Below are 17,927 nucleotides of genomic sequence, written 5' to 3'. Positions count from 1 at the left end.
TGGCAGCTGACTTGCTGGCGGCCCCTGGCCCTGGCGCTGTCCCGAGGTCCCTGCGGGCCCCCTCACTGAGCCCACGTCCCCGTGGGCGGGACGGGGACCCTGACACCCATGCTGAGTGGCCGGGAGTCTCGCCAGGACACAGGCTTTTGTCTTGGTTCCTTGAACTACTTTTAGACTTAGAGAAAAGCCACAAAAATAGTGTAGTTTCCATATATTTCTCATCTAGCTACTTCTCAAGGCCTCAGCTCAGCAAACGCAGGTTTTCCACTCGTGTCCCTTCCTGCCCCAGGGCCCACGGGGACCCCACATTGCTTTAGCTGGGTGTCCCGGTCCCCTCCAGGCTGTGACACTTCCTGGGTGATTCCTTGGCTTTCACGCTCCTGGCACTGATCGGTCGGTGACTCTGTAGACTGTCCCCAGGTCTGGGTTCGTCTGAGGTCTCCTTGCCATTGGACCGAGAGTGGGCGTTTTTGGCAAGAACCCCAGAGAGGTGATGTTGTGTCTTGTTCCCACCTCATGTCGGGGGTTCATGGTGTCCACGTCCTGTCACTGTGATGATGGCCAAGGTGGCATCTGTCAGGCTTCTCCACCATAAAGCTTCCATCCTTCCTTGATGATGACAAATGTCTTGAGGGCGATACTCTGAGGCTTCTCAAACTTTCATCCGCTGATTTTAGCATCGGTTGGCAGGTCTAGTCCAAAACAGTGATTGCTATGGTGTCTGCTAAATGGTAGCTCTGCTTCTAATTCTCTCCTTTTACATTAATCACAGGAATTTGAAGAACCGCCCCTTCTCCCCATTTTTTTTTAAAATCAAATCGATTATTTATGCCAGTGTGGACTCCTAGGTATTTATGGAATTCCGTGTGCTATAACCCAGTACTATTATTATTTATTTCCTCGCACCAATTGTTCTGATTGGGCCATGGGGAGCCTCTGCATTCTGGCTGCCGGGTTCTCTCAACAAGCCCCACCATGTCTCTGAGACCAAAGGATACCCCAAGCTCATCTGCTAGCTTCTTTGCCCTGGTGCTGAGGCCACCCCTCAACGAGCTTTTATTGGGGGTGCTCCTTAGAAACCAAGATTGGGCACTAAGGGTGCTCGATGCTCCTGCGGCTTCCAGGCCACTCAGCGGACAGAGCTGGGCACACGGGTGCTCACATATGCGAAGCCCCAGGCTCACAGTGCGCAGTCCTGCGGCCACCCGTGCCACCGCGTGCTGTGCAAACCGTGAGCTCATTCTGACACCTGAGCATCCCACTCCACGCGGTCCACTTTAGTCTTGTCCCTCCGCTGTGACTTTCTTCTCCAAGAGAGAGGAACCCAGCTCTTATGAGCTACAACCTGGTGACTCATCGTCCAGTGCTCGTGGCTCTGGAGGGTGGTTTCAGAGTTGCCCACCTGCCTCGCAGTGAGAAACGCCCCCGCTGACCGAGTGACAGGTGTACGTGTGGCTCCTTCACCTGCAGCCCTGCATCCTCACCAGGACACGGCTCTCCAAAGGTGCCTCCCCACCCGCTCAGGGGTTATTCACGCAGCGTGGCTCATCGTTGGGGTCTTTACTCCATTTGGGGCTCTCCCCAGCCTGTGTGTTTGGTTGATTTGAGGGGCTGCATGAAGGAAACACCGCACAGGTCCCGAGTCAGCATCAGACCAAAGGACACATCAGAGCCCCCCAGCCCTCCTGCCACCGGGTGCCAGTCCCCACTTCCTTCCTCTGCTGTGTCTATTTTATCCTTCCCGTGTTGTTGGCGCACAGATGAGCGGGTGTGTGCGCATCCTTAGATCTCCCTCTTTCTCACGAGAAGGATAGTGCGCTATGGAAACTCTTGCACTCTGCTTCTTTGCACTAAACAGTGCGTCCTGGAAATCACTCACAGGGCTCTTGCCCTGCTTCCTTGGTGTGCGGGTACAGCGTCCGCTCAGCCCCTCTCCTGTTTGTGAGCTGCTGGGTGGTTTCCAATATTTTGCAACTACAGTGTCATAACGAGTCACCTTGTGTGTCTGTTTCTGTATTTTTGCGAGTGTATCTTCAGGACAGGGTCCCAGAAGTGGGATTGCTCTGTCGAAAGCTAAGAGTGCGTGTGTGCGTGTGGTTCTGTTTGGTGTCGCCAAGTTTCCCTTCAAACGCTCTCTTTTGAGAGCTCTCTTTTGCATTTTCACCCAAGTGCAGGGTGCGTGTGGGGCCTGTTTGTGTCCTCCCAGCCTTGCCTTTACTTTCTGTCAGTCTGATAGGACAGAAACAGTGCTTCGGTGTTGCTTTGACTGCATTTCCAAATGATAAGTGGGTTGGGATGCTTCTAGGTTTGACGACTTTATGTGTATAAACTGTGAATTCATCTTTTGCCCAGTTTCTTTCAAGTGTTTGGTCCTCTGTCTCTCAATCTTTTAAGAGTTCTTTATATAATAGAGATACTAGTCCTTTGCCCACAGCAAATGTTGTAAGTGTTTTCTCCCAGTTTGTTGGGAGAAAAAGCCTTTTGATTTTATATATTTTTTAAAAGATTTATTTATTTATTTCAGGGGGGTGGGGAGAGAGAGAGAGTCTCAAGCAGACTCCACGTCCAGGGCAGACTCCAGCATGGGGCTCGATCTCATGACCCTGAGATCACGACCTAAGTGAAAACTAAGAGTCAGATGCTCAACCAGCTGAGCCACCCACACGGCCCTTGACTTTGTTTATTATGGTAGAGTTTCTTCCGGGTGATTGAAGAGAAATACACGTAGTCCGATCTATCCATCTCGAATTGCTCCTGGGCTTTGAAGGACAGTCCAGCCTCCTCCTCTACATCCTCCACTGTGGACCCCAGGGCAGGCAGGAGTTACAAGGGGAAGGGGAAGGCTTTGCTGGAAAAGGAAGGTGGGTCAGATTCACTGTGACCTTGAAAAGATTGCAAAGGGGTTCACACCAGTGGCTCCCCAGTTGAGATTTGGGTAGATTTTCCAAAACTGAGCTAAACACCCAGCCTCATGAAGTCATCACTGTCTGTGCCTCCTGGTGAGACACAACGCCGGAGTCCCTTGTCCCCCCTGCGCATACATGTAGGCATTCGTGCTGGTGCTTTTCCATCCTCCTTGACCTGTCTCCCCTTCTAAGACCGAGAAACCCAAGTTCAGTTAAAGACCCTGCCTCGATCAAAGAGGCAGTGGTGCAAGAGGAGTCTGAGGCGATCCTCAGGTCTGCCCTCCCTCCCTCCCTCCCTCCCACCCGCTGCTGCAGACACCTGTCCACCCAGTGCACCGTAGGGCCCCTCAGGGATCTCACGGAAGTTCTGAGAATCCCTCTCCGGAGAAAAGCCTTGCTTGCCTGGCATGGAGAGCTCTGTGACAGGCTTTGGGTTCCCTCTGGAGGGCCCTTCCCCCACTTCCCCCTGCCCCTGGATCCGTGCCCCAGCCCCAGGACGGCCCGGCACCACCCACCTCCCTGTCCACTGGGAAAGCTGTCCCCGGCTGTCTGCTGGGGCCCGGCAGCCCCCACGTGGGCACTTGCCCCCCCGACGCGCCCAGACTAGGCCTGATCCCATCCAGAGTGTGGGGTCTGGCCCCCTGTAAGTACTGAGCAAATTGTAGGTACAACTAAAATCCACGAGGTAATCTATTGTGGAAACAGGAGCAGAGATGGGGTGGGGGGAGCAAAGAGAAGGGACGGACAGGGTGGATCTGGAGGGCTGAGGAGGTTGCCAAGGAGGCAGGGAGGAGGGACAGACGGCAGGAGGGCAGGGGCAGGTCCCACACGTGGCTGGGGCAGGCAGGCGGTGGGGGGGGGGGGTGTCAAAAGGAAGAAAAATGCAAGGCCAACGTCATCTTCCCTACAGCTTCCTGGCTAGGACACAACGGCTTATTTTAACACCCAGCCCCACAAAGGGCTCAGACATCAGGTGCGCTCAGATTTAACCCAGGTTTGCCGCCTGTGGGGATATTTCGGGGAACGGCAGCTGCTGCTCTGCTCCCCTGCTTTTCCTCTCCGTGGCGCCCGTGCAGGTGGCACCCACTGCACGCAGCATGAGTTCCCGAGGACTCGCCGCCTCACCAGAGTTTTGTAAACTGAGTCACACTTTTGGCCTCCCGACCGCACCTCTTGGCAGCCTGATGACCAGGCACACGGAGGCCGGCACAGGCGGTGGAGTCCTTGGGAATTAGGGCATGAAGTCAAAGGCACCCTTCCAAACAATTGCCCAAATGCTGTCTTTTTCAAAAGACTGGTTTTTGTTGTTATTCGCAGTTTCAAGCCCTCTTTCGGAGCCAGCTTGGACTTGCTTTTCCTTTGGCGTCCTGTGGACCCCTACTGTGTGCAAGGAACAGCAGGCGCGGGCGGACCTCGGGGAGCAACGGCCAGGAGAGGTCAGCGGGGCGCTGCAGCGTGCGGGGAGCCCAGGCCGCGGCCCAAGAGCCAAGCGCAGAGAAGCAGGTGGGGGCGACGGGGAGGGCCTGAGGGCAGGGGACAGGAGGGCAGGGTGATGGCTCCCGGCCCATCACTGGTACCGTTGGACACAGAGGCAAGGTAAACGTGGTCTTGACATGTTGATGCCTTAACGCTGAGCCCTCGGCACCGAGGAGCCTTGATTTCTGCAGCGACAGCAGCAGCAACAGAGCCCGGCCCTTGGGTCAGGTTCTTGGCTAGGCCTGGAAGGCACCTGCCCCCAAGGGTGTCGGATGCCAGCTCTAGGCTCCGTTTCCCTGGGCAGCCTCCTGGCTGGCAGCTGGTCCCAGGGGGCACTGCCAGCAGGGGGAGCTGGGGGGGGGCTTGGGGATCCCCCCGGTAGGAGCCCCCATGAAAGCTTGTGGGAGTTGAACCCTAAGCGTGGGAGGGCCTCAATGAGAGTGGAAAGGGAGGTTTGGCTTGGCTTGGCTTGTTTGGGTGGCCAAGGAGGGCTTTGTGGGCTTTCTCTGTGTGTTATCCATTCTGGGGGGCTGCCCGGGGTGGTGGTGTAGGGGAGGGCAGCCCGGGGGTCCCACGGCATTGCTGGGGGGCTGCCCGGGGTGGTGGTACAGGGGAGGGTGGCCCGGGGGTCCCATGGCGTTGCTGGGAGGCTGCCTGGGGGGAGGCAGTGCGGGGGGTGGGGCTGCCCGGGGTCCCACGGTGCTTCTGGGGAGCTGCCTGGGGTGGCAGTGCAGGGGAGGGAGGCCCGGGGGTCCCATGGCGCTGCTGGGGGGCTGCCCAGGGTCCCACGGTGCTGTTGAGGGGCTGCCCAGGGTGGCGGTGCAGGGGAGGGTGGCCCGGGGGTCCCATGGTGCTGCTGGGGGGCTACCCAGGGTCCCATGGTGCTTCTGGGGGGCTGCTCAGGGTGGCAGTGCAGGGGAGGGTGGCCCGGGGGTCCCATGGTGCTGCTGGGGGGCTGCCCGGGGTGGCGGTGCAGGGGAGGGCAGCCTGGGGGTCCCATAGCGCTGCTGGGGGGTTGCCCAGGGAGCCCCCACGCCCGCCCTCTGCTCAGGGCCACTCGGCTGCTTCTGCTGCTGGCAGCCCATCTGTGGATTCCTCGGAGGGATGCAGCCCAGTGGGTGACACGTTGGTTCTTAACTCACATTGTACTTTGTGCAAGTTTGCAGAAATTACTTATTTTAAAATGTGCAGATTCAACAGTTGAAGAAGCCTGAAGTCTACATCACTGAATGGCTAGATTCCTGAGCTGATTTAACAAGCGCATGTACTCATATTACCCTACTAACTGCACACAGGATTTGGGCTTAATTTTTCTATTTCCTCGGCTTGTAATCTACTCTCCTTCCATCAGATACACAGCAATTCTATTCTTCCAGTATCAGCTGTTTTATAATCATCACCCTGACAGCAGAACTACACCCTTATGTTCATTTAATAACTATTTATCATCCTCTATCTTCCCATTTTCAAAAAGGAATAAGTTAAGTGCTCCAGAAATTGGAAAAAAAATTGAAATTTGACCTTTATTAACTGGGTTAATTGTCAAAATCTCTGCTTGTAAAAAAAAAATTAATGACCAAAAAGTGTAACTTTTAGAGTTTCAAGGATTAGGGGAATGTCCAAGGAAGTATAAACTTTGACCTTTTTGACACATGTCATAAGTAACATCTATCCTAATAAATTGGTATCTGTGAGCAATTATAAAATTTTCCCTGTATCCAATCATGCAATTTAATTGCTGCTGGAAATCCTGGCTCCCCTCGAGTTAGCCTGCGGAAAGAGCTGACGCCTACACGAGTCGTTTTATGGTTGTTTCGGGGAGGGATACCCGTCCACCTGGACTTCTAGACTCCGCCGTGCTCAGGGACGGAGAGCCTGGCGCTCGGGCGGGGAGCAACAGGACGAGCCCCAGGAAGGAAGTGGAAACGGGACAGCTTCTCTGCCTGACTCCGGCCACCGCTGACCCTGGACCCCCCCTCTCCTTGCCAGCTGTCCGTTTAGGATAGGGTGACGGAGGTGAGGCCCTGTGATTTCTCCTGTTACTGGAACACGGTCAAGTCAACCCCACATGGCAGTAGCACATCATTTCTTTTTTTTTTAATATTTTTTTAAAAATTTATTTCAGAGACAGAGAGCATGAGAGGGGAGGGCAGAGGGAGAGGGAGAAGCAGACCCCCAGCTGAGCGGGGAGCCCGACACGAGGCTCGAACCCAGGACCCCAGGATCATGACCGGAGCCAACAGATGCGTCACCGACTGAGCCACCCGGGCATTGTTCCTTAAATGCCCTCATTTGGGGACGGGTGTCTGCCGACCTGTTTGGGGAAATGGGACCGATCCCCACCGTCTATGTGCTCCCGGGCCAGCCTCGGGACACGTTTGTGTTTGTTTCTGCAAAGGACACGGGGATGTCGGCGTCGTTTAGGGAGTCCCTCCTCAGCTGGGTTGCTGGGTTCCCTCTTGGATTTCCACCACTCAGAGCATCCCAGAATGCCAGGAAACCTGAACACGCAGCATCCACAAACATGAAGGTGACCCCGTTTCCAGAGGCTTTCAAAGCACTTACGTGAAGGTGTGAAAAGAAATCGGAATGAAATTCTCTATCGTTTGGTGACAGATGCACCTTTTGGGGGAGGAGGGGGGTAAGAGACGGAGAGACAGCCAGCAGGTCGTCTACAGTGTTGTAGAGGGAATGAAGAGCCCGGGCCACGCTCCTTTCTGTTCAGAACAGGAAAAGGGAAAGGTCAGGAGGCCCCAGGCTGGCCTCCCCTGCGCGGGACCGTGGGGTCCCCCGGGAGCAACCGCATCCGTGTACCCCACAGCCTGGTGTGGTGCCCGGCACATACGGGGTATCAGGCCACTGCTGGTCACTGACTCAAAGCACGTGGGGTAAGCAGCACTGGGGCGAGTCCCCGTGGCACCAGGACTCTGGGTGACACACGTGTCGGCTCAAAGTGGCGCCTGGGCCTGCACTTCGCCATCTGTCGACAAGGGCTTTTGCACCTGCCCCTGCCAGCGTGGGGAGGTGGAGGTGGTTGTCTGGGTCCTTGTGGGGAGCACCTGCACCTCCAGGGCCTTAGATGAAACCCCTGCTGCCCCCAGCCGCTGAGAAGATGGCCTGGGGGAACGGCCGTGTCTCACCGTTGGAGAAAGCAAGGGCCCGGGGGACGCCCTTCCTCGGCCCGTCCCCGTCCCCTGGCCACCTCAGGCTGGATGGCCCCGGGTCCCTGACGGAGGCGGCCTCTCCCAGCCAGGCCCACCGCATTCTCCGGCGACAGCTTCTCCCAAACACCCACGCTGGGCCTCTTAACACCCAAGGAGCGCTCCCCCGAATGTCCAGACCGTCATTCCGCTGCAGTCTTCGTGGTGTGACACTTAATGCATTAGGCTACCTAAGCCCGAAGCCGGCTATTGTGACAACTGCCAGTGACCAAAGTAACACAAAACTTTTCTTGCAAGTCGTGCATGCAAGAGCGGTACCTGTTTCTCTAGGTGCCTGTCGGGACTCACCTGACGACAGCACCTGGAGCCAGCTAGAGCATCATTCCCCAAACGAGATCTGCTTGGGGTGGCCCGCGACCGCCCGCCGTCCCCTCACGTGTCACACCCGACGCTCCGGGGAGGGTTTGTTTACAGCTGCCGGGAGATCTCCTGGGAGCCTAAAGCCAAGACCTTCGGAGGTGCCCAGGGCGGCTCTTCACGCCTACCCCCGGGCGCGTACAGGCGAAGTCAGTATCTGCCGGGTGGGAGGACGCCCGGGAGCACGGTGGCCCGCGGATGGGGTCGGCGTCCTGTGACCACAGGGCCGATGGGGGGCCGTTTCCTGAGCACCCACGGTGTCCCTGGCACCGGGCCGTAGCTACACATCGTGCCGCAGCTCCTCCTCCCCGCGACCACGCGGTCATTCCGTTTTGCAGAAAATAAGAAAACCGAGGCCTTGGAGCTCAAGAAAGCTGACGTGGGTGGGAGACCACGGTGGAGAAAGGAGCGATCGGGATTCCACGTTAGATCTACCTGGTTTCAGGGGATCCCTGGGTGGCTCAGCGGTTTAGCGCCTGCCTTTGGCCCAGGGCGCGATCCTGGAGTCCCGGGATCGAGTCCCGCATTGGGCTCCCTGCATGGAGTCTGCTTCTCCCTCTGCCTGTGTCTCTGCTCCCCCCCTCAGTGTCTATCATAGATGATAGATAGATAGATAGATAGATAGATAGATAGATAGATAGATAGATAGATCGATCGATCTACCTGGTTTCAGAGCCTGTCCGTGTTGTTTGGACGAATGGTTTCTCCGGGTCTAAAGCAAATACTCTTGAAGAATGACGGAGCCCCATCGCCGTTGACACCCCAACAGGTGCATTTGCTCATGGGTTTCTTTCTGGGAAAGCAAAGGTCACGTGTGTGAAGACGGGGGCTCCTGAGGGGGTGGGACCCAGCACACACTCTGTGGGAAGGGTGGAGACAGGGCACGGGACAGACCTCCCCAGGGGCGTGCGGGGAGCCCCCACCCGGCGGGCACTCTGAGGTCAGCGGCCCTGGTCATCCTACACGGAGCTTCTCCAGAACCATGTGCTGCTAAGACAGGGAAGGATGCTCTGAGGTTCAAGCCACGACATGTCCTGGAACCCTCTGGAAGGGTCAGGGTACAAGAGGACCAGGGGTGAGGCTCCATGCCAACCTAGTTCCGGGAGGGAGGAGGCGTCCCCTCAGTGGGGGCGCCGGGCAGGGTGTGGATGCGGTGCCAGTTCCCACCCGAGACACCAGGGGTGCGAGCGGAGCCAGCACGGCCTCGGGGCGCCACCTGCACACCCGCACTCACGTGCCCCGGGCTGGGAGCAGCGGGGCCTAGGCCGTGCCCGGGGCGCTCTCCGTTGCCTGGAACTGAAGCTGCGCGTTTGACAGCACCACACACACGTGGGCGTACGCGCTGCTGTGTGCATGTATGCGCATGTTCGTGTGCGTGCAGGCTTCCATGTGTAAACGTATGGACACACACACACACACACCCCGGTATGCCTGTCGGAGCTGCAATGAGCGTGACAATCTGAGTGAGCGCTCCCAACTCCACAAATCCTGCTCGGAGTCCATGAGCAGACTCCTGTGCCTTCTTGTTTCTAAGGGAGACACCAACGGTGGCACTTGTGTTTCAAGGAGCTGGCGATCGCTACGTTTTTCCAACTAAAGAAACTTATTCATCGCAAGTCGGTAAAAGCCCTGGAGTTCTCCTGGCACAATGTTCAGATTCAGCCCCTGCAGGGTCCCTCCCCAGAAGGATGGGCCCCCCGGCTCCCCCGTCCCCACTCCACGGCGCACAAACAGGCCCTGTCGGCGCCGTCGGAGGTGCTTCCCCAGCACCCCCCCACCCCTCTGATGAAACCTGGCGTGGTCCACCCAGATTCTCAACTCTTGCGGAGTCCAGGTCTCAGGTTCCTAAATCAACGGACAGAGGCGAGCCGTGTGCTTGCAGAGCAGGGTTCGTTTTTGCTCTCCCCGGTCCCACGAACACGTCCTGCCTCCTGAGAACGCCTCAGACTTAGAACGCAGTCACGAGGAACGTTTCCTGAAGGCTCAGCACGCAGAGAGCCTGTGCCACAAGCCTGTCTGTGCACCATCTCGTCTGGCCGTCCCAGAGCCCAGGGGCAGGAAGCACAGATACCCCACAGGAAGGTACAAAAACCATCCAGGGACGGGCCCTGTCCCGAGGTTAGGAGAACCCACGTGTGTTTGGAACCTGCAGGCTTAACCACCGTGGAGGCCTCCCCGCTCCTCTGCAAAGTGATTAATAAAATCAAAGCGCCCTGGACATTCAGGATACCGTCCTTCACCATGGTCACCCTGCTGGTGGCCGGCAGCCTGTCCGGGTCCCGTGGGTGCTCCCTCACTCGGGGGCCCACCTGCCTCCCCACGCTGGCCTGGGCTGTGCCTCTGCGGAGGCTCTGACGGGGGCCCGGGGCTCCCGTGCTCGGTGGCCTCCACCCCCCACCCCAGCCTGAGAGCACCCAGGACCAGCACTGCAGCGTCATAACAAATTCGCCCGTGCGCTTAATTAAACACAATTCCAGTTACCCCAGTTCAGTTTAAATGCAGTTTTAGGAATCCGTCACATAAGGTGCTGCAGACTAAACCAGCAGGCTGACCCCTAATGAGGTGACTGGATCCTGCTCTGGGCTGCCAGAAACTGCCACCCCAATCCGAGCGAGCCCAGATTGGCTCGGGGCATCAGCTATACCCGATTGAACACGCTCATTTTGCCAGATCAATAATATGAACGTGGCACAATATATCACATCGAAAGCTTCTTCCTGTAGCCATGGTTACGGCACTTTAAGGTCTGGGCTCTCTGAAACTCACCCCCCAAACCAGGCGCCGCGATGACTCCCCATTTTCTATATGGACAGTCCTATCGTCGTGCTAGGCTCAAGTCACACTACTTTCTTGTTTTTTTTTTTTTTTTTTGATTCTTTCACTCCAACGAGCACATATTAACCACCAAAAAAATACAGTAAGTCACGACTAACAGAAAAATCCCTATGTTTAAGTGAAGGCTTAATTGAGCATAACCCTGTGTATTGTATTGGGAACCTGGGGATATTTTTAATGTCTTAGCCCCCACCTTCTCAAAAAAAAAAAAAAATACATTAAATACAGAGAGCCTGTTCTAGAAACTATTGGGGGAAGTCACCTATCAAATGCCAGTTTGTGTGGAAAAACTGGGTGGTTTTTCTAGGCTGGTGAAATCTAATTGCTAAGTGTTTACACAAATAACACACAAAGCTCAGAAACAGAAGCAGAGGCTGGCATTCTTCCAGAGACTGGCCTCAACAGCCTCATATCCAAAAGCATTAAGAAAAAAGTAAACTTTGAAATGATTTGAGAAAAGGTCTATTTTCCTGACAGATGGCAATGAGGGTTCTTCAGTGCCAATTTAATCACTTTTCCTTGATTTTTAAAAGCTTAAGTTGTGGCACCAAGTGTCTGGGCACCAGCACCGTATCTGCTGCTCCATAACGGGGCAGGAGGTGACTCTGGTGGCACCGCGGTCTCGCCACCTGCCAAAGGCAATTCCACCTAACTCAGGGAAGCGACGTGGCTCCGCAGACACTCCGGCCTCCCACACGGCCAAGTTCTGTTCTTGTGGCACTAGGGTGGCTCAGTCGGCTGGGCATCTGCCTTCGGCTCAGGTCATGACCCCAAGGTTCTGGGATCCATCCTCGCATCTGGCTCCCTGCTCAGTGGGGAGTCTGCTTCTCCCTCTGTGTGCTCGCTTACGTTCCCTCTCTCTCCCTCTCCCTCTCTCAAATAAATACATAAATAAATCTTTTTTTTTTTTAAGGTTCCATTCTTATGAGCACCATTTCTATGTCACAAAGGCAAAGACCACCCTTGATTGGGAGCCTAATTTATATAATCACTTTTTTGGTCCAATCACATGAACAAACAGACCCATCACTGGGGAGTTAATGGACAGCCGCGTGGGCCAGGACCTGAAGCCCGACTCCCACCCAGGGCTCTGTCAGCATCTTCTGGACTCGTGTCTCTTCCAGGGAATGTTCTGACAACCACCCCACCCCATGACACTACTTTACATCTCAACCATATCTAATTTTTCCGAGGATGTATTTAACAGAAGACTTAACTTTTAAACCGAAGAGAAAAATGTATCCACAGACATTGGTGACTCAAGTTCTGGTCTATGGAGGGCTTCTATGTCGGGGCAGAAAGCGCCTCAAATACCACCGTTCTGCCTTTTGGAAACTGCTCTGTGAGTTTTACAGACTATTCATATCTTTGGTAAAGTATTTCAGATACAAGGCTGACTGGGGAGTCTGCAATCACAGGCTTCTTCACGAATAGGCTGAAGTTGTGCGTGCATCAACAGCGGAGGAGAGATACAGGCATCGATGCTGATAAACGCTGCCAACCACGTGTAACAGTGAAACCCAAGCTGTATTTAATGACCTCCCGAGCTCTGTAAGGCAACACGTCCTCAGTGCAGGACTGAGCAGTGTACCTGCAGGTCCGTGTCTCCTCTAAGGAGAAACACAGAGAACGTCCTTCAGATTACCTGTGTGCAGCAATGGTCACCAACTGGCTGGTAAATGACTTACCTAGCATTTTCCAAAAGAAGTGTTGTACTTAAGAGTTATGACCTCAGAGGTGATGTGAAAACTTGCAGGTGAGGAAGACTAGCAAGTTGGCATACTGAGAACTGGTGGCTTTCTGGGCACACTACCCCAAGCCTATGCCTGTCCTCTTTATTGAGTTTCTGCTGCCGCTAGGCCCTCCCCAGAGCCGCCCCCTGCACCCTGCCGGCCGGGGAGGGGCTGACCTCAGGTTTAGCAGGCGGCCGTGAGGCCCCTGTGGCACAGGCCACATTCAAACGTGCTCCCCGAATAAGCTGGTTTGCATCGAGGCTCAATTCAAAGGGCTTGTCCCACTCAAAGAAAAGGAATAGACAAAAAAATATTAATCATGTTTTCCTTTTAATAAGGCTTTTTACTCAAAAGTGTAGCTTTGAAAATCTCTAGCTTGTTGTGAAAACCGGAAAAGCCAGGGAGCCACCTCACCCTGAACACCACCTCAGCGAGCTGGGGGCTGCTGTGTCTGCAGCCTCTCCAGTAGCTACGCGCAAATCAAATGCAACACTTTAAAATCAGCGCCAACATTTAAAATTAGGAGGATGATGCATGTCCTACTGTGATTCAAGGAGAAAGGACAAGTTAACACAGTAAAACAAAACACAAAAGGTAAACAGATCTTTAGAAATCACTAGATGTGTGTGTGTGTATTTATATAATTAGGATTATCATCAACATTTAAAACTATTAAAAATAAGGTTGCCACCTTCCCTTTTCTTTAAGTATCGGGGTGTTATATTTTTTTAGGGAAAAAAAAAAAAGATCTCGCCCCGGCCCTCCAGTTGCCAAAGCCCAAGCCCGTGTATGCTGTGCAACCGCAACCCCCCCCAGGCTGAGCACCCAGAGCACCGCCACCCAGTCCTGCTGGCAGGAGGCAGAGCGGGCTTCGGCGCCGGTTGTCAAGATGACAGGCCCACAAAAGCACAGCTGAGAGCAGAACTGCATTCTTCCCCAGGAAGAAAACACATTTGCCCACAATGGGTCTACAGAATCTTCCAGAGCGCCCCGTCCCCTGTTCGTTCACCATGGTGGCTTGATAAACTTGTTTTGCCCAGAAGCAAGATGGCAATCTTAATCAAAAAGAGAAGCTAGATTTTTTTAAATAACTTAAAAAAAATCATTTCTTATATAAAGCAGCAAAAACGTATCTTCCTCTCTGCCGAAAGAAAAATGTGAACAAGAAAACACAGCGATGTAAATGGACGGTTCATAAACTTTTGCTCAACCGAACTCCCTCAGATGGCACCTCCTCAGGGCTACTGCTCCCGAGCGCCTGCAGTGCTGTCTGAAGAAGATTCTTTGGTGCCTTCAGTCGCTCTTTCACTCCCCTCCTGATTGAAATTTTCCTTTCCTGACCTGGTCCCATTGGGGATAGAGTTTTCGCCGTTCACGAGCCCGTTCTCCACAGCCTTCGCCCGGCCCACGGCCTCCGTGAGGCTCAGGGCCTCCTGCACACTGGCCTCCGCCTCCAGGTCCCGCAAGGCCAGGGGCAGCCTGGCCCCTGCCGTGCCGCTCTCCTCGCACCGGGGCAGTGGGGCCCCCGCCTGCATCTGCTTGCGGTAATGCTCCCGGTTCGCAGCCGCGCTCTTCACTGCTTTTTCCAAAATCTCTTTTTCTCCCAAGCGCAGCTTGATGGCCATTGTTGCACGAACAGAAAGGTCGTGGTTTCTCAAGAAGGATTTGTCTTCCTGGAAAATGAAAAAGAGCAAAATTAATGATAAGAAGTCGGAATCAGCAAAAGTACAGTGACAGAAGGCAGATCAGCTGTTGCTGGGGATGGGGGCATGAGGGAAATGTCAGGGGTGACAGAAGGTTTTAGAACTTGACTGTGGTGGTGGCTACAGGACTGAGTGCTTATATCAAAATGCACATTTTCGGAGTGTGGGTTGTGTTGTATTTAAATGACACCCTGTTATGGTGATCATAAAACCAAAGTGGTGAGGCTAAGTCAAATGGTGCTCCACCATTTCGGACAGCGTACTTGGTTTATTTTTAAAATCATTCTGTTGTCAATATCAGGCACTGCCAGCCCCAGGGCTTGGTGCTGGGCTGAATGAATGAGTGAATGAATGAATGAACAAGTGAAGAAGAGCATGCAAAGTTAATGGTGCAATGGGAAACCTGGAGAGCACAAATGAAAATTCAGAATTACAGAAAAGTCCCAAATAATTTTTAAAATTGATCTTCTAGTTAACAATGCCTCAACAGGATTCTTTTGGTAAGTATAACTGTGCTAAGTAGGACAATATTAATAAACTGAATGAAAAAAAATCAGATATGCAGCCATTTTGCTAACGGAAGTCATTTATATTTAGGAAGGAATTGATTCTTAAAAATCCCTGCAAACACGTCAAAGCTCTAATCCTCATTTAAGCGATCTAATTACCTCAATAGTTGTTTTGTAGGTTTTTAAAAGAAGTGAGGCTCGATCTTCAAGAAATGTCCAAAGCCTGACCTCATTGTCCCAGCTGACGGGATATTCAGAATTACCCAAAGTGAAGATTCTGTCGAGAGCATTATCCCCCAGCAAATGTTCCTTCAATTCTTCTGCAGAAATACAAACAGCCATCTGTGAGGGAGGAAACAGCACGGCTTCTCATTTTAACAAGCAGCCCACCTTGGAAAAGATCTTCCCCAGCAACGTCACCCTCCTGTGGGGAAAAGCTCCCCCGAATCGACGGGCCAGGCTGTCGCGGGCTCTGCAGAGTCAGCGCTAGCCTCCTGACTTAGAGTCCAGGCCCAGCCTGGTGCAGCCCTCCATTCCTCGCTGCTTTTATGAGGGACACTGAGAGCTTTCAGACAGTTTCACAAGATGGGTTTTAAGGGTAATCTATGGGGACACATCCCTGATTCTGACGATAGCTTCTCAGTCATGCCAATGGGGTCAAAAAGACGTTCAGGTGAACAATGTAAATAGTAAAAATGGGTGACAGCACAACGACCAGTGACCCTTCTAAATTTAAATCAGATTGGTGCTCTCTGCAGCAGTGGACCTCACAAAGCTATTTATCTCTTCTTACAACACATAAACCACAAACTGAAAGAAGTAAGAAAATGGACTATAAAAACCTTAAAGAAAAATGTGCCTATACCCCTCATTTGTCAGGAATTTAAATAGAAATTACAAATAAACACAAGTGAGCATCTCCATTACCTTTGAATATATTTAAGAAGAGGAAAGGATTCACAAACTGCTCTGAGCATCTCAGCTCCTGAGATGACATTATCTTCAAGAGACCCAAACATGCCGATCCTATTCACGCTCAAGAAACACACCCGACCTTCTTATGTAATTATGAGACAGTATCTCTTTCAGAGCAAAATGCCCCACAGCTGTCACTATTTACGATTCAAACTGAAGACTCTGCTGCCAGCAAACCAAACTTTTATTAGTATTAGTTAGAGGAATTCAAAGAATACATCAATTGTCTTGACACGACAAATTGTCTTTCTATGACTAAAGAGACACTACAGAGAATCAGCAGACCTAAAATGATTCAAGCAGTTTGCTTTTTAAGGAAACAGAAGTTAATCTTTAAAAAAAAAAAAAAAAGATTTTATTTATTCATGAGAGACACAGAAAGAGGCAGAGACACAGGCAGAGGGAGAAGCAGGCTCCATGCAGGGAGCCTGATGTGGGACTAGATCCCGGGTCTCCAGGATCACACCCTGGGCCGAAGGCAGTGCTAAACCGCTGAGCCACTGGGCTGCCTGAAACAGAAGTTAATATAACGTTCAAAAAAGAAATTTATTAAGTAGCATTTGTGAGCAAAAGATCATGATAAAATTCAGTTTTTTTATTTTGCATCCTGCAGTTTATATTCTTTGTATGAAGTGCTGAAAATGTAAATCAGGCTTCCTTAGCAGTATACATTTTTTCCAGAAGCCCCCAACACTAAGGCCACAAGTACTGCCCTCAACACTGGAAAGCTAAGGGGCAGAAGCAGAGCCTTCTCTCTCTGCTCCTTTCAACACTGAAACTGGGCTCCTTCACACTACTGGGGACAGGAAACCCACAAGGGGACATGAGACCGTGTCACCATGAGACCAAAGGTTCTGTGAGCAGGCCCCTTCCCCTGCTTTCCTGCAGCTAACAAAGCCCAGACAGATTCTCTGCATCCCCAAAGGGGCTTTGCGCCTTCACTCGGTCACCACAAGAGCACATGTTTGGTCACCCCAGAGAGTGACCAGTGCCCTCACTCCTCAGCCTGGCTCCGTGTCAAACGCTGATCCCTTCAGACCCCTGAAGTACTAGGATCTCTTTCACAGATCTGTTCTTTGCAAACCAGCAGGCACCACATGGGATGACTAAGGCGCAGGCTCTGAATGAGCAGAGCTGGGTTTCGACATAAGGCCATCATCACCTGCTAGCTGAGGGCTGCATTACCCATCCTCTTCGAACTGGCGTTTCCATGTCAGTCAACTGGGAATCCCTAAGCCCTGTAAGCCTGATGAGAATTAACATGAAGTCTGCACCACATTTAGCATCGTGCCTGGCATGCAGTGGGTGCTCAAAAAGGACAGGGATTAGTATCACTGTCCTGTCCTCTCTCTTAGATATAAACTTCTTCAGGATATGAACTGTGACCTGTAATTTTATACTCCTGTATCGTATGCAAGGAAAGTCCACAGGAAACCCTTAACCTGTGTTTGCTAAACTGAATCGATGAGCCAAGAACAAAGTACAAAATAGCCAGGAGCTCTAACTTGAGTGGCAGTAAGGGACAAGTCCCATCTCCCAGCTCTGTGGGTCCCATAGTTGGTGTCTACACTGTCTGTGTCTGGGGACTGTTTCTTCTACCACCACCCTGAAGTCAAACCCTGGACTGGACAGCATTTCTGCTGCATCCAGACATGAAGACAGGGGGCCAAGGACAGCAGACTCTTCACCATGGGCCACAGGTCACCTCTGCTGACCAAACTGCCCTTTCCCTGGGGCTTGGGCAGCTTCCTGCATAGGACTGCTTATCTGTCTGTTCAGTTAGGTGGTAACCCACTCACTTCTTCCTACCCAATCTGTTTTGCATAGGATTTAAGGTAGTTTACAACAGTAGACGCACACATACACAATTCCAAGTGAAACCTTAGAGAAGGGAATAATATAAATTAGAGCAGAAATAAATGACAGAGAAATTAAAAAAGGATAATAGACCAGATCAATGAAACTAGGACCTGTTGTTTGAAAAAATTAATAAAACTGATAAACCTCTAGCCAGACTTGCCAAAAAGAGAAAGGACTCAAGTAAAATCCCAAATGACAAAGGAGAAGTAACAACCAACACCACAGAAATACAATCTTAAAAGACTACTATGAAAAATTATATGCCAACAAATTAGACAATTTGGAAGAAATGGATAAATTCCTAGACACATATAAACTACCAAAACTGAAACAGGAAGAAATAGAAAATTTG

The 17,927-nt window shown here is 52.4% G+C and overlaps 1 protein-coding gene across 2 annotated transcripts in view; it reads right to left on the bottom strand.

The window, feature by feature from the left end:
* Positions 1–12,839: 12,839 nt before the first annotated feature.
* The window catches only part of SETD3 (SET domain containing 3, actin histidine methyltransferase), a 79,704-nt gene continuing 74,616 nt past the window's right edge, over positions 12,840–17,927 (bottom strand). For both annotated transcript variants that reach the window (XM_041758512.1, XM_041758513.1), the window contains exons 12-13: positions 14,900–15,060; positions 12,840–14,201 (exon numbers count right to left, since the gene is read on the bottom strand). In XM_041758512.1, coding sequence (XP_041614446.1) covers positions 13,770–14,201; positions 14,900–15,060 — 593 coding nt within the window. In that variant the 3' untranslated portion in view covers positions 12,840–13,769. The remainder of the gene's footprint in view (positions 14,202–14,899; positions 15,061–17,927) is intronic.

This window comes from Vulpes lagopus, chromosome 6 (genome assembly GCF_018345385.1).
Source record: "Vulpes lagopus strain Blue_001 chromosome 6, ASM1834538v1, whole genome shotgun sequence".
NCBI lineage: Eukaryota > Metazoa > Chordata > Mammalia > Carnivora > Canidae > Vulpes > Vulpes lagopus.
This window is presented reverse-complemented; position numbering and strand designations above follow the sequence as displayed.